The 26,071-nt window shown below is 39.0% G+C and overlaps 1 protein-coding gene across 13 annotated transcripts in view; it reads left to right on the top strand.

Moving 5' to 3' along the window:
• LOC5566541 (cytochrome b5 reductase 4) overlaps positions 1-26,071 on the top strand; it is a 228,340-nt gene that overhangs the window by 79,943 nt on the left and 122,326 nt on the right. For 5 of the 13 annotated variants that reach the window (XM_021853235.1, XM_021853226.1, XM_021853229.1 and 2 more), the window contains exon 2: positions 4,138-4,514. The exons of 4 other annotated variants lie outside the window; for them this stretch is intronic. In XM_021853235.1, the coding sequence (XP_021708927.1) occupies positions 4,205-4,514 (310 nt within the window). In that variant the 5' untranslated portion in view covers positions 4,138-4,204. Of the gene's footprint in view, positions 1-4,122; positions 4,515-26,071 lie in introns of all 13 variants that reach the window. 4 more of the 13 variants (XM_021853227.1, XM_021853231.1, XM_021853228.1 and 1 more) reach the window with 2 other exon arrangements.

The raw sequence follows: 26,071 nt of genomic DNA on the forward strand, positions 1-26,071 counted from the left end.
AACACTCCAGTTCGTTCGAATCTCGGCAGGAACTACGACAGGGCGACGGATTTTCGTGCCTGTTGTTCAATATTGCGCTCGAAGGTGTCATGCGGAGAGCCGGACTTAACAGTCGAGGCACGATTTTCACGAGATCCGGACAATTTGTTTGCTTCGCAGACGACATGGATATTATTAGGAGAAAATTTTTAACGAAGCAACAAGAGTCGGGCTAATGGTGAATGCGTCGAAAACAAAGTACATGCTGGTTGGCGGAACTGAGCGCGACAGGGCCCGTCTAGGAAGTAGTGTTACGATAGACGGGGATACCTTCGAGGTGGTGGACGAGTTCGTCTACCTCGGATCCTTGCTGACGGCTGAAAACAATGTTAGTCGGGAAAGACGAAGGCGCATCATCAGTGGAAGTCGTGCCTACTGTGGGCTCCAGAAGAAAAATTCACCCCCGCACCAAATGCACGATGTACAGAACGCTCATAAGACCGGTAGTTCTCTATGGGCATGAGGCGTGGACTATGCTCGAGAAGGACTTGCAAGCTCTAGGGGTTTTCGAACGCCGAGTGCTAAGGACGATCTTCGGCGGCGTGCAAGAGAACGGCGTGTGGTGGCGAAGGATGAACCACGAGCTCGCTCAACTCTACGGCGAACCCAGTATCGTGAAGGTATCTAAAGCTGGAAGGATACGCTGGGCAGGGCATGTTGCAAGAATGCCGGACAACAACCCTGTAAAGATGGTGTTCGCTACGAATCCGATCGGAACAAGAAGGCGTGGGGCGCAGCGAGCTAGGTGGATTGACCAGGTGCACCAGGACCTGGAGAGCGTGGGTCGCAGTCGGGGATGGAGAGAAGCGGCCATAAACCGAGTGAATTGGCGAAATATTGTTGGCGAGGCTTTATCAAGATAAATGATGTAAAGCCAAATAAGTAAGTAAGTAAGCTCTTGGAGTGGGATTTTTTGAAGACTGCTGAAAACCTAAAATTCGTGTGCTCTTCTGAATTCAAATCACTTATAAAGAAAAGCCTCAAAGTTTGAGCCCAAAATATTGAAATTTAAAGGTTTCGCAAACAACTAAAAGTTGAATTTTAAAGTTATAAAATATGACCTTCAGTGAAATATTCATAGCTTTTTTATTTTCTAACCAATATTAAAGCCTTTTGCATCATTCTCTTCAAAATTGAATTTATAAAAAGCTTGTAGATGATCAAATTTGTCTAAAATAAAAAAGTATTTGTTAAAAAGTAGTTTTCTATCATTTTTTCCTCATTTTGCTAAAAAAAATCTTTGTTTGACCATAACTAAATGAATAATCAACCGATTTCAAATCTATTGCTACAAATGGCTTTTTCAAATGGCTAACAAATTTATCAGTGTTTTCCTTTCTTAGAACAAAGACTGCTCATTCAAAATATAACGTTTGACTTTTCAAGGTAAAAAATACAAACTACTGTTTCAAAACGCTTACAAATTTTTCAGTGTTATTTCTTCTTAAAGGCTGTTCTCTCTAGTTATAGTCCACAGCAGGTATTCTGGGCTTCAAGGTAATACAGTACACTTTGACCGAACTCCTAACAATCAATTCAGCCTAAAAAAATCGGCTTTCGATTCAATCATTTTCGGCCTAATGACCGTTTTGGCCAAACAACCTTTTCGGCTTAACGGCATTCGCTCTAACGACATTCGGCTTAATGAGATAGAACCAACATAAACTGCTCAAAAACATGTTTTCTATGAAAAATACTAAATTTAAATCTCTGATAACTATGTAACCATAAGGTTGCGCAATCAAACTTAGATAGAAAAAGTTGTGCAATCAAAAGTTCTAAAGGTGTTTTTGCGAGAAATTATCGTTTAAAAAGTTATCAAGAAAAAACTGATTTTTCAGTACCACCCTAACATATTTGTTTAGAAAAATCTCGCGAACCATAAGAGATAGAAATTAGTGTTCTTCGGCAAAGTTGCTCCAAATCAGTTGTTCTAAAACATTGTAGAACATTGTATAGGCCCAAATGCGTCAGCAAAAAAATTTATATTTCGATCTCGTAAACTATGCGGACCACCCCAATTTCACATCACTGAAAAAATGTCTGAAAAATATGGAGAAATTTTGCCGAAGACACCATGTATCTTAAATTGACGGTTTAGGTACAATCCTTTTTGTCTTCCTAGATATGGCTTTGGGACCAATCAGCATTGCTTCAAAAATTTAAATATCGCTTAGAAAACGACGGCGATATACATGGTCAAAGTTTTAACCTTTTCTGGATCCATAAGTTTTCTCCCCGGAGGTAGTAAAATAGTTAATTTTTCCTATCGAAAATATTTTTCACTATGCTTGCTACTTCTACTAGCATTATTTTTTTCTAATAAAATGCAAAATTATTCCTAAAAGCTATCAGATATCGACGACACACCTTCAAGATTTTTTTTGGTCCTCACCATTTTATTGCTGAAACTGTGTTTATTTTATGGGAACTCAACTATGGATAAAAATTTCGGGACTAAAGCACAATTGTGGGATACACGTCATTCAAACGGAAAATGGTTCAAACATCATGGAACGGAGTACGGTAAAATGGAATGTCGCGAAACGAAATGCAGAATCAAACCAAAACAACCAAAGCTGTATCCAGAAACACGATTTGCTGTTGCTCATATGGTAACTCGCAAACCAAAATAAAAATGAACCCCAATGGTTTGCGTGAGGTATTGTTCAAATTAGCGGAGGTGCACGGTACGAGCTATCTAAAGTTTTTTTAAACTATTTATCACATATTTTCATTGATCATTATGAAGTTTTATTCAGTGTTGAAGTTATACAAAGATTTGTTACCAATATTCAAATGAATGGTAGGGATGAATGAAGTTTATAGCTCTTTTCCGGCAGCTGCACTAAATCGTATTAACTTTTTTGTCATTAGATATTTTTACACCATTCTTTACAAGTTTTCAGAAAACTCTTCTATTTTTTGAATCTATATCGATTTTAATCATTGATCGTTTTGATCGCGTCGTCTAAACCCATATACATTCAGGTAACAGATTGATTCCCAAGTTTGTAATCGAATGTGGTACCAGATATATAAATGCTGTTCATATAAAAATGGTTGCACTAATTTGCCACAACAGACTCTCATGAAAGTACCGTCTTGTCTCAAATTCCAGAGAAGAGTGATAGTGTGACACATTAAGAGTAGAAGGTAGAAGCAAGTGATAGATAAAACAACAAATTACGTGGAAAGATACGAGCCTGGGATTGAACCCATGACCTTCTTCTTATGAATCAGAAGCAGTTGCCATTAGACCACAAACCCCGTCAATGAACACAGAGACAAACTTCTAAATGTTATGTCATTCTGTTAAGATGTTTAAGTGATTTATTTAAAAAATGACTATTTCGAGAGCAATGTGTTCAGAATTTGAGACAAAACTGTGAATTCTATTCTTACCTTTCATCCTACATCGGTTTGATTTATGAATACTCAATTGAGTGACTGATTATTCCTCAATTTAATCAGTTTCGCTGGAATTTTCTGATCATGCAAGCATTACCCACACTGTTCAGTTCCGCTGATTCATCGCTTTTTGTGCCCCCAAAAGCACATTCCAACAACCTCAAAGTAGCATTCCAATTAGCAACCATCCCCCACCTCCACCCGATTCCGGCACATATTTCACGGAGGCCTGTTGTAGGTACCTGTGTATGCATGTCGGCCGTATGATGATTGCTCGTAAACACCAAACTAGGAACCATAAAAAGCAAACAATCGGTTGGTTTTGCTGCGCCTATCACTGGGAGTTATCCTACCAATTCCGGAAATTTCGAACTTGTACCATGTACTCTGTTCCTCATCCCTCGTCCACCGTCGTCGTCATATCGATGTCCTGACTTACATTGAACAGAGCAGAAGAGTCATAACCAGGGTAGTTCACATGTTCATTAGGGTGGCCCTAAATTTCACTTTGTCGAAAAATTTGGCCTAACAAAGCTAAGGATGTTACAAACGAATCTTTGCATAGAGGTACAAATAACACAAAAGTTTGATTGTAATGTCCTAATCAAGGTATCTTCCAAAGTGAAATTTCGCGACACCCTAATGCTCATCGAGTGTATGTGTGTTTATGAGGGTGAGGGTTTTCAGAGTGCCTTCCAACAGGTGCTGAAGAATCGCAACGACGACGGGAAAAGCACGCATCGTCGTTGAAAGTATGAGCTTTTGTGGGTGGCTGAAAATATTCAAACGAAAACATGCCGTCGGCAGTGAAGAATCCGAAGAACGGACTAGTGCGATTGGGAAAAGTTCCTCGAAGGGAGCCACCAGTGCCGGGCGGGGTAAGGGGAGTGGCGGTAGTGATGTGACGGCGGCCAATGGCGGTGAGCAGCGTGATGCGACGAGGTTCAGTTCGGCCAAAGAAAAAGCTAGCGGGAAAAGTGATGTCGACGAAAGTGATTTGGAAGATGATTATTGGGCCACGGCAGTGGCGGAGGATGACGCGAAGGCGGACGGGAGTGATGAAGGTGAGTTGGAAGGCATATTATTTTTAGGTAAAGTTGATGGCATATCATACAATACAAATTGAAAAGTATATGAACGATCAAGTTGGCAGTTCTCTTTCAGCAACAATTTATCTCTGCTAATGGAAGAAGGCTTTCCAAGCTTCTCTGAAAATTAGCTTTCTAAACTCCTCTCGAAGGAAGCTTTTCAAACTTCTATGGAAGGAAGCTATCCAAGCTTCTCTGGGAGGAAGCTTCCCAAGCTTCTCTGGAAGAAAGTTTCCCAAGCTTCTCTGGAAGGAAGCTTTCCAAACTTCGCTGGAAGGAAGCTTTCCAAACTTCTCTGGAAGGAAGCTTTCCAAGCTTCTCTGGAAGGAAGCTTCCCTAGCTTCTCTGGAAAGAAGCTTCCCAAGCTTCTCTGGAAGGAAACTTTCCAATCGTATCTAAAATGAAGCTTCCCAAGCTTCTCTGGAAGGAAGCTTCCCTAGCTTCTCTGGAAGGAAGCTTCCCAAGCTTCTCTGGAAGGAAACTTTCCAATCGATCCTAAAATGAAGCTTTCCAATCGTATCTAAAATGAAGCTTTCCAAGCTTCTCTGGAAGGATGCATTCCAAGCTTCTCTGGAAGGAAGCTTTCTAAGCTTCTCTGGAAGGGTGCTTTCCAAGCTTTTTTGGAAGGAAGCTTTCCAAGCTTCTTTGGAAGGAAACTTTCCAAACGTATCTGAAAAGAAGCTTTCCAAGCTTCTGAAAGGAAGCTTTCCAAGCTTCTCTGGAAGGAAGCTATCCAAGCTTATCTGAAAGGAAGCTTCCCAAGCTTCTCTGGAAGGAAACTTTCCAATCGTATCTAAAATAAAGCTTTCCAAGCTTCTCTGGAAGGATGCTTTTCAAGCTTCTCTGGAAGGAAGCTTTCTAAGCTTCTCTGGAAGGATGCTTTCCAAGCTTCTTTGGAAGGAAACTTTCCAAACGTATCTGAAAAGAAGCTTTCCAAGCTTCTGAAAGGAAGCTTTCCAAGCTTCTCTGGAAGGAAGCTTTCCGAGCTTCTCTGGAAGGAAGCTTTCCAAGCTTCTCTGGAAGGAAGCTTTCCAAGCTTCTCTGGAAGGAAGCTTTCCAAGCTTCTCTGGAAGGAAGCTTTCCAAGCTTCTCTGGAAGGAAGCTTCCCAAGCTTCTCTGGAAGGAAGCTTCCCAAGCTTCTCTGGAAGCAAGCTCTCCAAGCTTCTCTGGAAGGAAGCTTTCTAAGCTTCTGGAAGGAAGGTTTCCAAGCTACCGCAAGGAAGCTTTCCAAGCTTCTGAAAGCAAGCTTTCCAAGCTTCTGAAAGGATGCTTTCCAAGCTTGGAAAGATGCTTTCCAAGCTTCTGGAAGGCAGTTTTCCAAGCATCTAGAAAGAAGCTTTATAAACTTCTGTAAGGAAGCTTTCCACGCTTGTTAAAGGAAGATTTCTGTGTTGTGCATAGTAACTCTCATGGCGTTACTTATTTCTCTTTAGATTTTATAACAGCTTACAACAAAGCAAAAGAGAAGCGCCTCCCCTTCAAGTTGGATTATTACCTTTTGTTTTGAAGCCGTCTCAAAAGCACTATAATCAAAGAACTAACGAAGCAGTAACGTTGCCTTACCGTTATGACTAACTACCGTTGATTCCGTTCTCGTTAGCAAACGAAGTAGAAACTCAGCTCTTTCGTGCTTTCTCTGCAGAAGTGTTCTGCTCTTGATGGCGGGAATATGATTCAAACTTTTTCTTCTTGTGGAGGATGGCTTCCAGCTATTTTGTCGGGCTCACTCCAAGTGCAACGGGATGGTTGTGTTTCCAAGTTAAGGTGTTCTTCGCTGATCACGTAAGCAGTATGATCTAATGAGTTGGTTTACTTGGGAAATGTTTGCCTAGATGTAAGATGAATTCAATATAATTAGGTATTTCAGCTGCATAATCTTCTTTTTCCTTCAATGTAAACAACTGAGTTGGTGAATGAGCGACATTCATTCAAGGTAAATCACGGCGTGTCTGGTAGAACAATATTATCACAAAAAAATAGGCATCGCTAAATCTTTCAGCATTCGAAAATATAGGTTTTTAGCTTTCATTTGACGGGTTCCCCAAAAATATCCACCGAGGGATCCCGAACATTTTTGTTTATTTTAAATTTTTGTTCCTTGAAGTACAATATTTTCAAATATAATCATGGTAAAAGACAGTTTTTTTTTTTCTCTCAAGCTCGATGGTAGCCCAAATTTTAAATGAAAGTTGATATAACATAGATATATAAGATTACATATTGTAATAGACATAACTGTCCTATGTGATCTTGGGGATACGACACTTACTCGTACAGTGGAGGACACACTCAGTTGAGTTCAACTAATTTTCATTCTTTTACCAAGATCCGCACAGCTGAGCGGTTAGCAAATTAATTTTAACTGATATGTCACCCTTACATCAAGTTTACTTAAAACAGCACCTTTGGGTACCGTTACCAAACGTCACTTTTACTAAGATGTCAACAAACGACCTTTTACCGAGATTTGCACAGCTGAGATCGGCATTCGGATTTAAGTGTGTATTTGATTCTAGTGTATAACTGTTTCTGTTCATATTTAGAATAGATTATTTTTTTTTCCTTCTTTCTAGAATTACACCCCTATTGAGACAAAGCCAGGTTCTCAAGTAAGAGTTCTTCGGTTACTCATTAACTGAGAATTTGATTCGCCTATCATGGTTGTTTTTTTACATTGTGTGTTAGAAAAATATACTCGACCGATGAGATCTATGTTTTTGAAAATTCCATAAACTACGTAACGCTCTAGGGGGAGGGGGGAATAGCGTTTAATTCTTCCATACAAAAAACGTTACGGAGGGGGAGGGGTGAGGTGGTCAAAAATTTCCGATTTTAGCGTTACGTAATAAATGGACGCTGCCAAACGATTGATACGAAATAGAGCTCTTTTGAACCATTTTTACAAATTAATATCACTTGCTGCTGGGTTAATATTATCATATTTTCCACAATTAATATGATATAAAAAAACAACATGCCACAGTAGTGATTCTTTGAATTGAAAATAGTCTTGCAGTTATGTAAACTCAACTGTTATATCCTTGAAAATATCGTGGTCAACAGGCACAATCTGGCTTCATAAATAAGCAAAAATGCCACATTTGAGGAACAGAAAATCTATTCAAGATTCAAGAAACACCATTCCATGACCAAGTAAGTACTAACAGTTTGGACTAGACCAAAAGAATCATTGAGTCATTTTTTTTCAAACAGTACGAAACACTCGATAAATTCGATATCTTTGGAAGTTTGTTCATTATGTCTCTGCAACGGAAATTCCATGGACATCTGACATAAAAAAGGGACACATGATTTGAATTTGGAGATCCTAATTTGACCCCTCCTGACTAAAGTTTATGAAGCTACTGTAAAAACAGAGGCAGAGCTCAAGGCAGATTCTTGAGTCGCTATCATCGCAAAACCCCCCAAAAAGCTCCAAAAGGTAATGTAAAATGCATGCTGTATGGAGCTTATTTTGCTACGACAAAAAAATGCAGCCACTTGATTGATGTTGCTTTCATGAAATAGCCCAAAAAAAAGTTGCACCCTGTATTCGCTGATGTCCGCACGAATGGGAAGGTATCTTTTCGAGATATTGAAAGCCTTAGAATAAAGTCATAAAATTCTACTGTAAATTGCAGTTACTCAACTCTACGGGGCAAGTGGGCACATGAAATTTAACTTTTTATTCTTCCTCATAATACTTACCATTGCCAATAATCACATAATTAACCATTTTTCATGTTGAAAACATATATTATATGAATATGATATCAATCTAAAAGGTGTATAAAATGGTAAAACTTTCTTGTTTGTAAGCTACTTACGTGTTTTAATTACTGCAATATTTGTGAAAATTGTATTATTGTTGTTCTGCTTGTCAGAAAACCACTTTCACGGTGGAATTATTTTTATGATTTGAATTAACAGGAAATATCTTCCACTATATTCTTATTAAATTTTGAAATTCCAAGCTAAAAACATCAAAATAACTTCAATACTATTGAAAAAGTCTGTGTAGTGTCACTTACTCCGGGTGCCTGGATAATATTCATGAGGATTTTTTAAGCTTTTTGCTAAGGCTTGGGTAACAGGGCGTTTAAGCATATTCCATTTACTTTCGTAGGCCGTTGTAATGTTGATTCATTCTACTTTTAATCTTTAACGGTTGATTGGCAAAGAAAATTCTCAATCAATAACTAAGTACTCAACGAATTCTAAACTGGGAAGCAGGCTATGTCCCAGCAGAGGTGTAATGCCAGACAGAAGAAGAATAAATTTAATGTATTCTAACCATGAAAAGAAACAGTGCTCGGTTAGATATACTTCCACAGTATGAATAAGTGAACAGTCGAACTTACAACATATCTAATCAAATAAATGTCCTATAGTTCAATAAATCCTCAAAATCACATAGGACAGTTTTGTTTTTTACAAAATAAAACTCAATAGATATGTATATATATTTGTTTTATGAACTTTTATATGGAAATAAAACTTTTATCCAACGAAGCTGTCTTTTGCAATGGTTACATTTAAAAATAATGTACTCTAAAAACAAAAATTAAAAAAAAAATGTTCGAGATCCCTCGGTGGATTTTTTTGGGGAACACGTCAAATGAAAGCTATAAACCTATATTTTCGAATGGTGAAAGATTTAGCGATGCCTATTTTTTTGTAATAAAGCTTTCCCATATACACGCCTTGAAATATCTCTAGCTTCAACCTATTGAATGCTATTGGAAAAGGAGTGTTCTCGGAAAAAATACACAAAAGAATCAATTGTTACGTAAGTCAGAGATATTATGCAACTTTCCTCATGGAATTGCTGATCGATAGTCTGGTAGTCCCCAAATCAAATACAGCTATCAGAGTGATTGATTACTGGCTTACGAATATGCGGCAAATCCTTGCAAAACCGTCTACGCCCACATTACCATACTCTAATAGTGATGCTGATGATGATGATGATGACGATGACGATGATTACCTTATTATACATGACATTGCAGGAGAAGAATGTCCTTTTCATAACACTCCTTGTGGAAGCCATTCATTTCGCTCCTCGTGAAAGAGTGCGATTGAAGGCACACAAAAAAAAAACAGAGTGCCAGGGCAAAAAGGACGACTGAGGTATTGGACGTCCTTGACTGGGCGACAGTCGGCAAGCAGCGCGTGAATAAATTCAAAATAAGAAACGAAATGGAGCAGCTCACCGCTGATCCTGGTTGCCACCAGAAGGAAACCAGGAACTGGAGAAAAAAAACAACCATCTTCTCAACAATGAACGGGAAAGAAAGACGCTCTTCGCTTCTTTTTTTGTATCTTCCTTGTAGTAAAAAGTAATGAGAAAAGGCTTTAGTTCTTTCTAAATATAGGGAAAGTGTACCAGTTATGGCCATAGTGGTTCCCTATTTGGCCATATGTGAAATTTTAATAACTTTCACATTTCAAAGCTCTTTGAATATTTTAACATCAAGATATATCTTAAATCTAACTACTACAACACACAAAAGTTTTCTAAATTGAAGACATTAAAGGAATCACGTATGGCGAAATAGGGAACCACTATGTCCATAACTGGTACACCTACCCTATATTTCATTTTGGAAAGTTTTATTGCTTTTTGATTTTTAGCATAGCATAGCATAGACTGACTGTACATGTCAATGGTTGCTACTCCGTGATTGATCGGAACTGGTAAGAATTGCACTACGATCCAAATGAATAAGGGATGGGAGTTTCCGCTTACTCTCGAAGTGCAATTTTAGCAGATCTAATATTATTGATCAATAACGGCGCCGGCCAAGTCCTTACAGTCAGTTGGGATGGGGAAGGAATGTTAGGGTGTAATGATTGTTGCTTCTAGAGACCGAGAATACCTCTGCATCTCCACAATCACCACGAGAAGGGTGTTTATTAGTGAGGGAGGAAAAGATCTGGGAGTCACCTCTGGTCGGTGATGCGATCCATGGACAAGGGGGAAATATACGACTTGTATTTAAAGCTAGTTTTGTATTTTTGTCTCGAGAAGTTTTTAGAAAAAATACGTCAACATCTATAATGTCGAACAATTCAAAAGACGTTTTTATTAATGACGAAAACTGAAAATTACATGTATATATTTTAACTTATATGAAACAGGAATAATGCCGACACTTGTAGTGACGAACCATACATAGTTTGTTTGAAAATTATATATGAGTATTACTGTGCATTTTGTCTCGATATGGAAGAAGTTTTAGAAAATACGTCAACATTCACAATGTCGAACAATTCAAAAGATAATTTTTAATAATGTCAAAAAGAGAAAAATATATGTATATTCAAATTGTATAAGAAAAAAGCATAATGCCGACACCTATAGTGACAAACCATACAAAGTTTGTTTTAATATTACGTAAAAGTTACGCTTTCAAGAAAATATGTGTTATCATAAGCATGAAACGAACTCACCAGTTGGTAATCCATTCTCGACTGAACACAAAACTGACACTGACAGCAAAACTTCTTGGCGTCCCGAAAATAAACCGTCTTGCTTGGGCCTACCCAAATACGTACCCAGCAAGACGCTCCAAAACAGGGGGAAAAATATTCTCCGGCAACGAAAACGCGCGAATCCGTCAGCAAAATCAATCGGACGACGCAAAACCGAACTGTCCTGCTTGGGCTTCACGAAGCACTACCGTTTTATTGCTTTTTGATTTTTGTTCCAAAAGTTATCAAATTTTGTTCCCACGTGGTACTTTGAGGTTTGCTGAGCACAACATAATATTTTTTTCACCTCAGAATCTACACAGCAAAACAAATCTTAAATTTACCTGGCACGTAAACTTCTATGATAATCATGTTAAACGAGTTATAACTGAATGTTCAACGATAAATAATGTAAACTGTCTCATTGCATTCAAAAATGCTTGCAATCTTGAGTAAAACTGAAACATTTCATGATCTTCTATCCAGCATTCGTCAATATTGCATGCTTTCTTGCATCTTGAAAGTGAAACTGAAAACAAGATCGCTCAGTTTACATGATTCCACGCTGAATATTCTACCAAAAATAATGCACATGGATGGATCGACGGTTTGTCATTCCATGTGCATTATTTATGATTGAATTTTCAGCGGGTAAATCATGTAAACCGAGCCGTTTTGCAAGCAACATTCTTTGAGAGAAGACGTTTCGCGTTCAATATTAAGGAATTTGGTTACACTGTTGGATATAATAGATGTGTTTATAGGTTCTATCATTGAAGAATGCATGAGAGATGGCTTTACATGATTGAAACTAAAATAAAGTTACGTGTAAAACTAACAATATCACACATGTAAAATTTCGCTCATTGAAAGACGGATAAAATAACGACAACTAACTTTTTACGATAAATTTGAGTAGTTTCGGTTTATCGTGCCAAATTTGTTTGCGAATTGACTGATCCATTGCTGAACTAAATTCAGTTGAGAGTGAATTCAGTTCACTGGTGGATAATAGAGATGGTCGGGTCTCGGGTTTTCAAACCCGAAACCCGACTCGAACCCAAACCCGACGGGTTCGGGTCGGGTTCGGGTTTGAAATTTTTTATTTTTTCGGGTTCGGGTTCGGGTCGGGTTTGAACGCTAAAAAATTATCGGGTTCGGGTCGGGTTCGGGTCGGGTTCGGGTCGGGTTCGGGCTTGAAAAAAGTCGGGTTAAGTCGGTTTTGGGTCGGGTTTGGTGAGAATTGTTCACAAAGTAACAACCTGAAAGCTTTCCTATGCTTCAGAAACGATGAATTTATCATCTTTTCGAACTCGGTTTCTATTCGGGTTTTTCTTAGAAAACTTTTTCGGGTTTCGGGTCGGGTTCGGGTTTAAACAGCGAAAATTTTTCGGGTTCGGGTCGGGTCCGGGTTTGCTTTTCAATTTTTGTCTCGGGTTCGGGTCGGGTCCGGGTTTGAAAGAATAAAATAAGTCGGGTACGGGTCGGGTTCGGGTTTGAAAAATGTGAAACCCGACCATCTCTAGTGGATAAGACTATAGCTGTGTCGTTATATTTACCAAAATGCCTTTGATGAGTGAATATGACGAACAGCGCCGAATTTTTTTGGTGCATAGGATTCATCAAATGTAGCGTGGTTGTTGTACCATTACCAGATCCATTTCCCGAGCGCGTGCATGGAAAAAAATAAGAATGGACCGATGCACGAGTTTACTAATTTGACGTTTAAGCGGTGCCGAATTCATTCGTTGCCATGGTAACGTAAATAACACGGCACCGCACAAACGTCAGATAGTGAACTCGTGCATCGGTCCATAGTGAACCCATGCATAGGTTCATTGTGATTGAACACTAAAGCTAAGTATGCTGTCCGCTCAAGAAAAGTAAAATTTTCTTCGCATAAAAATAGCCAAGATATTTTCTTGGATTCTTAAAGAAATTTCCAAAGGTCTCTGGGATTCTTCTGAAAATCCTCTTCAGATTCTTCGGAAAACCTCACTGGAAACCCTCATCAATGCTTCCGTATTTTTTATGAAATTATCCTAAAAATCTCAGAAGTTATTTCGGTAATTCTTATGGACTCTTTTATACGAAAATCTTCTGAAATTTATCAGGAAATCCCTCTGTAATTCTTTCATAAACCTATCTCGAGCTGTTCCGTCCAAAACTCCTTTTTAGATTTTTCCGGAAATGCTTCTGGTATTCCTCTTGCAATTTCTCAATGGTACTATAGAAAATTTTTCTGAGAATCTTCCAAGAATCCCTGTGAAATTCTTCCGAAAAACCCTTCTGGGATTTTCCAGAAATCTCTCGGAAATTCCTCTTAGTTTCTTTGAGAAATCCTTCTGAAACTATTATAGTTATCTTTAAGATCGCTCTGTGATTCTTCCGAAAATCTTCCTTATCTTGGATTATCTTGGATTCTTCTTGGATGGAAATCCTTCCGGGGTTTTTTCCGTAAAATTTCTCTGGAATACTTCCGAAAAAGTTTTTATAATTGCTTTTCACAGGGATGGAATTCTTTGAAAGGATTTTCTGTATATCTCTTGATGATTTTTCCAGAAATCTTTTGTGGTTTCTTTCAAAATTCCTCAGGATTTCTCCCGGAAATCCATCCAAAATTGTATTATTAAATCCTATGAATTTTTTCCAGAAATCTTTCCAGATTCTCTCAGGTTTATTCAGATTCTTCTGAGATTCTCCTAGCCATCTGTCTGAAACTTTAGCAAAATATATGTTCTTTCATTGTCAGATTACTCCGTTCAAATCTTTGGAATTATTCCGGAAACCCCTATGGAATATTTCCGGAAATCCTGTTGAAACTCTTCCAAATATCTCTTGGGATTTATTTGACAATCTTTTGTATAGAAATAAAAAAAAACAATTACCATGAAAACATTTTTCAAGAATTTTCTCAGAGATTCTTTCGAAAACTCCTCAGAAATTGTTTGGAAATCCTCCTGGCCCTTTTCTAAAAATCCTTTTTCAATTTTGAAGGATATCCTGTTTATGCTTTTACAGAAATCTTTCTGGGAAAATTTCGAATATCCGTATGGAATTCTGATATTCTGAAACAATCTCCCTGTGATTCTTTGGGCAATGTTTTTTTTATTTATTAGTTTATTTCTATGTTTCATTTATTACTTAATCTTCAGAAAACCACTCTTGAATTTAAATGGAAATCCTTTAAGAAAACTTCCGGACAGCCCTTTGGGACTCTTAAAAAATACCACTGAGATTGTTACGGAAATCTTTCTAATACTCTTATGCAAGCTACTCTGAAATAGTTCCGGAAATTCTTCTGTAAATCTTTAAATAACAAATTTATGTATCTCTAATGAGAATGGGATTTTACACTTTGAACTGTTATTTAATTAGGATGTGCAAAAATTCATCTGAATAAATTTATATATAGATTTAATGCAATATGGAAGTTACGAGTTGCTTCTACAGTGAAATCCAATGCTACACAAGTAATTGATTTGAATCATAATATATAATTAGAAACAATCCTTAACTATTCTTAATTTCATCAGCCCTAGAATCCTTAGGAAATTTCTTTAGGATTCTTTCATAAATTCCTCTTGAATTTCACCAAAACTCCTATGAGATTGTTCTGCAAATCTTGGGATTATTTCTGATATCTTAAAGTTCTTCTGGAAATCTCAGTGTTCTTGAATAAATCGCTGAGAGATTCTTCCAAACAATTTTATAGAACCCTTCCGGCATTACTTCTAGGATTCTTCTAGACATCCCTCGGTGATTTTTTTGAACATGTTTTTGGTATTCTTGCAGAAATACCTCTGCAATTTTTGCGTGTATCTCCTCGGGAATTCTTTTAAAATCCTGGAAATTAAATTCTTATATTTTTTTTTTCGGAAATATTACGAATGTTTCAACCGAAAATTCTGATGCAATTTTACCGGATATTTTTTGATGATTCTTCTAAAGATTTCCGAGGGCTCTAATGGAAATTCTTCTGGAATTCCTCCGAATTCTGAGATAATTCCGAAAATGTTTCTAAGATTATTCCGGTAATACTCCTGGGATTCTCACGAGAATGCCTCTGGATTCTAACGAAAATCATCTGAGGCGTTTTCTAAAATCCACTTGGAATACTTTCGAATATCTTTCGAGGATACATTCGAAAATCCTTCTGGAATTCTTCTAAAATGCCACTGTAATTTTTCATCACTATCCTTATAATACTGTTGGGACTCTTCAGAAAATCTTGCTGGAAGGATTCAAAATATCTTTCAAAGATTCTTTCAGATTTTTTTAGGGAATCATTCCTGGTCTTCCGTAAAGCTTCTGATATTCATCCGGAAATATTATTTAATCCAAATATCTTGCAAGGATGCTACTGGAAGTTTTCCTGGAACTCTACCATGAATCGTTCTACTATTCTTCCGGAAATACCATTGGGATTCCTCAAACAATAATTCTAGGACTTTTCCAAATATCTTTCTGGAATTCTTCTTTATATCTTTCTGGGAAGTTCTTTAGGATTGTAGAAGGACTTCCGGGAGAATCCTGGGATAATATGATAATAATAAGATTTCTAAATGAGTTTTGGGGGGATTTCTTAAGGACTTCCGTAAAAATCTGAAAGAATCCCATAGGATTTATGAAAGAATTACAAATTGATTTTTGTATGAATTTCATAGTGATATCCAAAAGAATCTTGGGGCCCAGATAGCCGTAGCGGTAAACGCGCAGCTATTCAGCAAGACCAAGCTGAGGGTCGTGGGTTCGAATCCCACCGGTCGAGGATCTTTTCGGGTTGGAAATTTTCTCGACTTCCCAGGGCATAGAGTATCTTCGTACCTGCCACACGATATACGCATGCAAAAATGGTCATTGGCAAAGTAAGCTCTCAGTTAATAACTGTGAAAGTGCTCATAAGAACACTAAGCTGAGAAGCAGGCTCTGTCCCAGTGGGGACGTAACGCCAGAAAGAAGAAGATCCAAAAGAATCTTAAAATTTATTTTGGAAGAATCCATGTAAGATTTTCAGGAAACTCTCAGGGTTTTTGAAATAATTCACTAAGACATCCAAAAGAATTCCTGAAATTTTTCCGGAATAATTCCAGAACGATGTTCAGAAGAACTCTAGAAATATTTACAGAAGAATTAAGAATGGAATTTCCGGAACTATTTCAGAGTAGCTTTTATAAGAGTATTAGAAAGATTTCCGTAACAATCTCAGTGGTATTTTGTAAAAGTCCCAAAAGGCTGTCCGGAAGTTATATTGAATTATATTGTATACAAAATTATCAATTAAAATCTAAAAATCTATATAAATAAAAATGTAATGGTGTTTGTATGTCACAAAATGGCTTGCGAACGGGTCAACGGATTTGGATAATTCTTTTTTCCGCTTTGTACGTCATGAGTTCCGACGTGACCAGTAAAGTTAGAAAAACGAGAGTCATTTTGTGTGGGGCGATATATAGCGTTTTTCAACAGCCTACTTGATGGCAAGTCGAAGTTTGCCGGATCACTAGTCATAATTATAAAAATATTTACTAATTATAACAAGTTTAATTTCTCCCCATAATTGGATGATAATTTAAATTAGAATGAACTTCTCCCACGAAAAAAAACTTCTCGTATTTATCACTGCTTGGTGGATTGGAACTCTGAATTCAGCGAGGCAGCAGCTGCTGTCGGATGGGATTTAGGTTTGTAGCTTGCTTGCCCATGCATAGAAATAAAAGATGAGATCAGGAATCCTTTTCGCCTCTTAAGAATGTGATAACACACCATGTAACACTCGGAAAATGGCATTATGTAACAAAGCTAATGCGATGCTGACGGATACAATTTCTTATTGAAAATCATCTTTCAATCGTACTTCACGTCGCATCCCCTTAAGGAGCACCCCATCGAGCTTAATCCTCATCCCCTCAAACCGCGTTAAAACAGCTTTGCTGCAGGTCAAACACCATTATTACACAAAAGTCAACCTTTTAAACTGTGTCCCCTTCTGGCGAAACCATCTTCATGGCTCCAGCTTCAGCGTACGCGCGACGATAATGAAATGTGACGCCCGCCCAGTCGGTTGTGGCATCGTGGTCGTCGTCTGCGGCTATTGTCGTCACTCCGAAGGAAACACGACGAGCCACCAAATGAAAGATTATGACGATTATGATGATGTATGAGAGAGGAAAAGTCGGAAAAATGAAGACACGGGTTAAAGTTGGTCTACGGCGGAATGGAACGTGCGTTACGGGCTTTGTTGCCCAGCATCTTTCCAAGCGACCAGTGACGGTTGGACTTTGATGGAGAAACCGAAATACTAGTCGACTGGTAGGAGTAAACGAGGAAAGATGAACATCCTAATTATAAACTTAATTCAGGCCTACTTAAACATTCTTATCTTGGTAAAACTAGTAACCATGCTTATATTTGACATAATGACTATAAAATCCTTGTATTTGACATTAATACAATAACCTTCAATCATCAAAAGTGTTTGCCCAGAACAATCGAAATTGTCCAGAAATTTGATGAATAAGGCTTGGGATTAGCTAACCATTTAAACAGACAAGGACACCGTCTTTAGTCATTTAGCTGCACAAACTGTAACTTAACACTAGACAATGGGCAAGCATGCTCCAGTGGCACAGCCGCGAAACATTCCTGACGAAATGTTTCAATGACTGAAGCCGGAATCGAACCCACACCCCATGACAAGATGAGCTTAAATGCCTGACAACACTAACCTCGAGGCCACGAGGTCCACAATAGTGTGTGCGAATGTGAACGTGAATGTGAACAAACCAAGAGCTGAAAATTTAATTGAATAACGGTGCTAGCTACGTCCACACGGTCGAATATCCATCTGCATCTCCACATAATCATATTGAAAACTAATTTTGATTTTATGATGTCGCGTATTTTGATAACTAAGTTTGCTGTCATTTTTAACGTTTTTTTTTTTATCTAGTTCGTTTATTTGAGGCTCAAATGCGTTTAACGCTTTACGGAGCCGAAATTCATTTTTTGTATTTTTTTTACATACAATTAATTGGCTTTTTCAACATTAATATGGGATGGAGCCAGGGTACTCGTGGCAGCTCGAGGTTAGTGGTCACAATTTTTGAAGGAAGGACTTGGTAGGGATTGGAATCAGGGTTCTCAGCAGCTCATCCGGGAGGTATAACGTGACATCTTGATTCTTGTTTCATGGCGTTGGTAGCGATTTCTTGCCGGTATTCGACTGCCGGATGGCCAGGATCCTCAATCCAACACAAAGTGGACAAAACACAAAAAAAAAGAAACTGGGGAAGAGAACACAAGAGAATTAAACTTTTATACAAGACGAGCGAAGAAAATCGTAAATTGCGACCATATAAATAAGATCGCGGGTGCCCAACACATCTCTAACTGGAACATAGGGTTGTCTACCTCGGGCCGCAAGGGTATCCAAAAGTTGCGCTCTGGAGGCGTCCATATCCGGGCACTGCCAAACTACGTGATCGATGTCATCATAACCGGAACCACACCTATTACAAATATTGCTCAGCGCGAGGTTAATCCTGTGGAGATGTGCATCTAGCGAGTAATGGTTGGACATAAGTCTTGACATCACGCGAATGAAATCTCGACTTATGTCCAAACCTTTCCACCAGGCTCGCAAGGAAACTCTAGGAATTATGGAATGTAACCACCGTCCCAGTTGGCCATTTAGCCAATCGCTTTGCCAACCGTGAAGAGAACTTTGACGTACTAAATGAAAAAATTCATCGTGTGAAATTCGTCTATCATAAATCTCACCTTCCTCAGCGCCCACCTTTGCGAGAGAGTCCGCCTTCTCATTGCCATAAATTAGGCAATGTGAGGGGACCCATACAAAGGTAATCTTGTATGATCTTTCGACCAGTGCACACATCTGCTCTCTTATTTTTGTAAGGAAGTAAGATGCATGCTTTACGGGTTTCATCGATCGGAGTGCCTCGATTGAACTGAGACTATCCGAAAAGATGAAGAAGTGGTCTGCGGGCATGTTTGAGATCATCCCCAAAGCGAAGTTGATTGCTGCCAGCTCAGCAACATAAACCGTGCAAGGTTCCTGAAGTTTTCGGAAGGCGGAAGAATTTTCATTGAAGACACCGAAACCAGGATCCATTTATACGAGACCCGTCAGTGAAATATCTCCTGTAGGAATCAACATTCTGGAACTTTGCGTTGAAAATACGTGGAATAGTTATACATCGAAGTTGATCTGGAATTCCATGAATAGCTTGTTTCATGGACACATCATATTCAACAGAGGAACTGTCATTGGTGAAGCGTACACGTGGAGGGTTATAACATGGAAGGCTAATGTCAGATGACATGTAGTAGAGATAAACTCTCATGAATTTTGACTGAGTGTTCAGTTTGAGCAATTCTTCAAAGTTTTCGATGACGAGTGTGTTGCTCACTCCACACTTAATAAGTATTCTTAGCGAGAGCTCCCAGAATCGGTTCTGTAGCGGTAAAACCCCTGCCAGAACCTCTAGGCTCCCATTATGTGTTGAGTGCATACACCCTAAGGCGATACGCAAACAACGATATTGAATTCGTTCCAATTTAATCAAGTGGCAGTTTGCTGCTGAGAGAAAACAGAAAGAGCCATACTCTAGAACAGAGAGAATGGTTGTTTTATAGAGTTTTATGAGGTCTTCCGGGTGAGCACCCCACCATGTTCCGGTAATTGTTCGTAGAAAATTGATCCTTTGTTGACATTTTTCCGTTAAATACCTAATATGAGTTCGCCAAGTGCCTTTTGAATCAAACCAGACCCCAAGGTATTTTGAAGTCAAAGACTGGTCGATGTCTGTTCCCAAAAGCTTAAGCTTTAGTTGGGCAGGATTCCGCTTCCGTGAAAATACGACCAGTTGAGTTTTTTGCGGAGCAAACTCGATCCCTAAATTTCTAGCCCAAGTGGATAGATTATCAAGGGAATTTTGCAATGGTCTTTGCAAGATTTCCGCTCGTGGGCCCTTCATAGAAACCACAGCATCATCTGCAAGTTGTCTTAGCGTGCATGGTTCTTCCAAACAGTTGTCAATATCTTTAACATAAAAATTATAAAGCAAGGGACTCAGACATGAGCCTTGGGGAAGGCCCATATAGCTAATTCTGGAAGTTGTCAGTTGACCGAGAGTGAAGCTCATGTGTTTTTCTGACAACAGATTGTACAAGAAATTATTCAATATTCCAGGTAGTCCACTATTGTGCAAATTTTCTGACAATATTTCTATGGAAACTGAATCAAAAGCGCCCTTAATATCCAAGAAAACCGAAGCCAATTGCTCCTTGTCCGCAAAGGCTAGTTGAATATCTGATGAAAGCAACGCAAGACAATCGTTTGTTCCTTTGCCCTTGCGAAAGCCAAATTGTGTACTGGAAAGCATGTTGTTTGATTCGACCCAGTGATCGAGTCGGGATAGGATCATTTTTTCTAACAATTTCCTTAAACATGATAACATAGCGATCGGGCGGTACGAATTATGATCAGACGCTGGTTTCCCAGGCTTTTGAATAGCTATTACTTTGACCTGTCTCCATTCAGGTGGAACAATGTTGTGCTCCATGAATGAGTTGAACAGGTCAAGCAACCGTCTTTTAGCGATATCGGGGAGATTTTTAAGAAGATTGAACTTAATCATATCGCGTCCCGGAGAGGAGTTGTTTGATGAAAGAAGAGCCATAGAAAATTCCAGCATAGTGAATGGTCTGTCCAAAGAATCGTCTCTTGGAGTTTCCCAAAAAGGCGGATGAGCTGGAACTGAGTCAGGACAGACCTTTTTTGCGAAGTTGAATATCCATCGGTTGGAGTATTCGTCACTCTCATTTGAGGATAAGCGGTTTCGCATGTTGCGAGCCACTCTCCAAAGCGTCGTCATTGAAGTTTCTCGTGAGAGGCCATCGATAAAACGACGCCAATAGCTACGCTTCTTCGCTTTAATAAGATTCTTCAGTCTTTTTTCGAGCTTCGAGTACTCTAAATAAAGTTCTGAGGTACCATATCTACGAAAAGCTTTGAAGGCATTAGATTTTTCTCGATACAACTGAGTGCATTCATCATCCCAACCAGGCGTGCCTGGTCGTCTTTTGAAGGATGCACTTGGAACTCGTTGTTTTTGGGATTCTAATGCACTTTTATAAATCAATTCTGTTAGGAATCGATACTCATCCAACGGTGGGAGAGTGTTGAATGATTCGATACCGAAAGTTACCGCTGATGCAAATTTTTGCCAATCGATATTCCTAGTGAGGTCAAAAGGAACCTGAATTGACTGTTCTGACCTTTCAAGATTATTTCTGATAGAGGTTATTATGGGCAAGTGATCACTACCATGGGGGTCATCAATCACCTTCCACATGCAATCGAATGATAGTGAACTTGAACCCAAAGATAGGTCAATGCGGCTTTCTTTGCCGTCGGATGAAATACGTGTCGCTTCACCTGTGTTCAAAATGTTCAAGTTGAAATCGTCGCATAAGTCATAGAAAATAGCCGCTCTATAATCGTCATAAGATTCGCCCCATCCAGTACCATGTGAGTTCATATCACCCAGTATTAAAACTGGAGATGAGAGCATGGAGACTGCATTCCAAAGAAGACGGCGGTTTATTGAAACTCTTGGAGGAATGTAAACAGAAGCTACGCAAAGATCTTTACCCTTTACGTTTATTTGGCAAGCAACGATTTCTATGCCTGGATGAGTCGGGATGGGGATTCTGTAGAATGAATGGCACTTTTTGATCCCTAAAAGCACACCCCCGTAATTATCATCTCGATCCTGGCGTATAATGTTAAAGTCGTAGAAGTTAAGATCATCTTCAGAAGAAAGCCATGTTTCACAGAGTGCAAATATATCACAATCGGAATTGTGAAGCAAAAACTTAAATGTGTCTAATTTAGGTTTTAGACTATGACAGTTCCACTGTAGCACAGTTATCATATCTTGTACCTCACTTGATGAATTAGCCATCGAAAGATATGATCGAAGCAAGGAGGGGCCACGAAATAGTTAATTCCCTGAGATACTCTTCTATTGCGGGGAGAAAAAGGTCGAGTATGCCTCTGAATGAGTCTGAAACTCCGAGAGCATTACATATGCGATCCACAAGGGCCGTAAAAGTTAACAGTCCTCGCTTAGCCCGGGGGGTTTTCGAGGAAGAGCGAGGGACTTCAGTAGCTTTTTTCTTGCTATCTTGTCTAGAGCTTCTTTTCGAAGTGTATTTAGTCGGTGGAGGCGGGGGCGGCAGATCTTTGCTGCAACACGGAACGGAAGCATCAAAGACCTGTTTCTTCGGGATTTTTAAATTTGCCCCACCTCCTTTGGGATTAGGCAAACTTCTGAGGGAAGATTTCAATACCTTACGGCGCAGTCCCGGAGAAGATGGAGACTTTCTTTTACCGGGTGCGTGTACCTCCGAAGAATCTCCCCCATCGGTTTCGTCGTCGTTCGCTTCATCGGAAGACAACTCTTGAAAAGAGTTACCAACTGGGATGGCTGATGAAGACTCTTCTGCGGATTTTTTTAAAGATTTTACCATTTCCGCATATGTCTTCTTGGAGCGCTTCACAATGGAGCGACTCTCATTTCGAATGCGCCTTTTGTATGCCGGGCACTTCTGCAAGTCATGAAGATCCTCACGACAGTAGCTGCATTTTACAGCTTCCTGTGTGCAAGCATCTTCCAAGTGAGCTTGGTTGCATTTGCCACAACGGGGCTTGTTGTCGCAAAAGCTAGCACTATGACCAAGCTGTTTGCAGTTGGTACAATTAAATACCTTCGGCACGTATAGGCGCACTGGGTAAAAAACACTATCGATGCAAACAAATTTCGGGAGAACGGAACCAGGAAAAGTTACACGAAACGAGGCTGACGGCGAAAACACTTTCTTATTTCCTTCCATGGAAACTGATTGCAATTGTTTACAATCCAGTATAGCCACATCAGGAATGGACCGGTTCTCAAAAATGCCTTTGCCAGTCTTAATGTCTTCACATGTCAGACTCGCGTCGATAATTTTCCCTTCCACCTCGACCTCTCTGGCGGGTATGTAGATAAAGTACTCCACAGTAAAAGCCTCATGCTGAGCAATCTCATTCGCTGCTTTGTAACTAGGTGCAGTTACACGCAGCTTGGATTGCTTCACTTGGTGAATAACGGTCCCAGGATATTTACGCGTCAGCTCTCTAGAGATCGAGAGCACATTCAAAATCTTATTTTTGCGCCGGAAATAGACAACCCAAGGCCCAGCCGAAGACGGTTGATAAAACCGCGTTCGAGCAACGAGATCTTTAGGAGGCGTATCGCCTCCATCCGATTCGTCCACTGGGAAAAGAATTCAACCGTAACCAAATAATAAAAAAAAATAATAATAAAAAAAAAAACAAAAAAATGCAGAAAAAAAAACCTATCAGTGGACTATTTTGTACACACCTCCCCTAAATAGGCAGAATAAATTAAAAAAAAAAAATCGAGAAAAAAAAAACTTAACCAATCTGTGGGCTATTTTGTACCCAACTCCCCTATACGGCCGAAATTGCACCGGGAGAGAGACAGAGGAGAAACAACAAACAACCTTGAACTCAACACTGTTTGTTCGGAGATGCGAAGGCAATTCAATAGGTGTGGAGTAGGTATACAAATTGATACTTATCCGTTCCCGTTCGATGACCGCTGCTGGTCTGCTACACTGATGTATGCGGGGAACCAATCACCGGGGGATGATGGTGATAATATCAATCAAATGGTGGCACGATACCAGTTGACCTTTGCCAATCTGGTTCGCTTCCTTCACGGTGCGCGGTCTATAGCACTACAGAAGTAAACTGCACTGGTAAAAACCCACTCGGGCGGTGGGAGAAAAAACCAAAAAAAAAACTACCGTCTGCCAAAGACTGAACTGTCTTGTTCAAGCGCACAGCAAGGAATGATTTTTTTTTTTTTTAACGTTTTAACGGTTTAGATATCACAACTGAGAGCAGAAAAATGTCCTCATGGACTCAAATTGAATACTATAGCTATCATGAAGGGCAAATTGAGAACTCATTGAGATGTATATATTTTCGATTGATGTTGGAACGAGTCTGCGAGAAAATAAATGCCTCATTTTTATATTACATGTAGCACGAATACATTTATAACTACAGTCGACTCTCCACATCTCGATGTTCTACATCTCGATATCTCTCCCTATGTCGATGATTGCTTTGGTCCCTTCATTCTGCAAACGATTTCTCTCTCCATATCTCGATATCCTCCTTATCTCGATATCTCCACATCTCGATGTGTATCTGTTGATTTTTTATTCCCAATTTTCTCTCTATATGTCGATATGAACATTATCAAAGGTTACTAGACCAGATTTAAACGGTTCAGAACAATTGGAAAACTCGTAATGAAGTTGTTTTGTTTATTATTTTCCTAGTAACGGAGTGATTTTCAATCTAGTGTTCATTAGATTATTGTTCTTTACCTCGATCTCTTCCTATCCTAAGGGACCATTCGATATCGAGATGTAGAGAGTCGACTGTATAAAAAATTAAAACATTATCAAAAGCTTAAAATGATAGCAGAACGAGAACAAAATATGATATCGAATATTTCAATGACAAATTGACATCAAATTATAATATCAACTTGATGCTGAAAACAGAATATGTTTTCGACTTGCTTTCTTTCTTTCTTTTCGACTGCTTTCCCAGGTAGCCATCCGATCACAGTCCATAATAGAGAAGACATGGAAGCTTCCATTGCCGGTCACTCCCATTTTCTCCATTACTAGGATAGGGAAGCGTAATGATGATATGATATCTACTTAGCAAGAGGCCAGAGACTAGCCGACGCCCTCATAGATATCAAGAATTTGGGTAGTTGGGAAGGATACGACCAGGTTACGATCGTTGAGAGTGGTATTGCTAAGAATGTGAGTCGTTTATGAGATAGGTATTAACATCAGTTTGCACTTTATTTTGATGGTTTCAAATTATGAGGTATCCATCATGAACCAACACAAAAATACCGTGGCATCTCGAAATCCGATTCCTAAAATTCGTATTTTCTGGAGAATGCAATAAATGCTGTTATTCACCGCATATTCACTGCATGCCCTATTTTTGGGGAATGCCCTACTCGAGACTAAGAGAAGCCATACATTAACTACAACTCGTATAATGTCCGACAAAATTAATTAAAAAAATCTAAACTGGTGTAAAAAAAACAACAAAATCGACCATAGTTTTTTTTGCAATAAATTCTTTCTTTGATTTTGCTTCAATTTTTCAAAGCAATTTCGCATAATAAATATATTATCTTATCTCTAAAATAATAATATTACTTACTTACTTTACTTAACTTTTGATGGCGCCACGTCCTTCAAGACATGACCTGCGCCACAATGTTACGCCAACTAACTCGATCCATGGCTGCTCACGTCCAGTTTCTCGATCGCCCCACACTTCCAAGATCCTGCTCCACTTGGTCAAACCACCTAGTTCGTTGCGCTCCCCTTCGTCTTGTACCGGCCGGATTCGAGGTGAACACCATTTTTGCGGGATTGTTGTCCGGCGTTCTCACAACGTGTCCTGCCCATCGTACTCTTCCAGCTTTGGCGACCTTCTGGATACTGGGAATAATATTACTTATTATGTTTTTTTTTTTTAAGAAATTCCAAAAAATATTTGACTAATTTCCAACACATTTGTACCAAAATTTTTGAAGCCACTCTTCGATGTTCCATGAAGAATTTTAGTGTGATTGTGTTTCTCAAGGAATATCAAAGGGTGGCTTCAAGACGTTTGCCAAAAATCTCTTGGAAATTAGTCAAATAATGTTATGAGATTTGTTCATGTTTTCAACGTGAATTCCTCCTGGATTAAAACCATTCCATTTATGTCTACTTCTTATCAACAAATAGTTTCCGGAATATGTTTGAGATTGCAATTTCATATACCTAGCCTATACCATACCTAGCCTTTCAAAGGTTCAAAGTTTTCTCTCACATCTCCTCTAAACAAGCATTGATTCTGTCGAATCTAATAC

Source organism: Aedes aegypti, chromosome 3 (assembly GCF_002204515.2).
Source record: "Aedes aegypti strain LVP_AGWG chromosome 3, AaegL5.0 Primary Assembly, whole genome shotgun sequence".
NCBI classification, from domain to species: domain Eukaryota; kingdom Metazoa; phylum Arthropoda; class Insecta; order Diptera; family Culicidae; genus Aedes; species Aedes aegypti.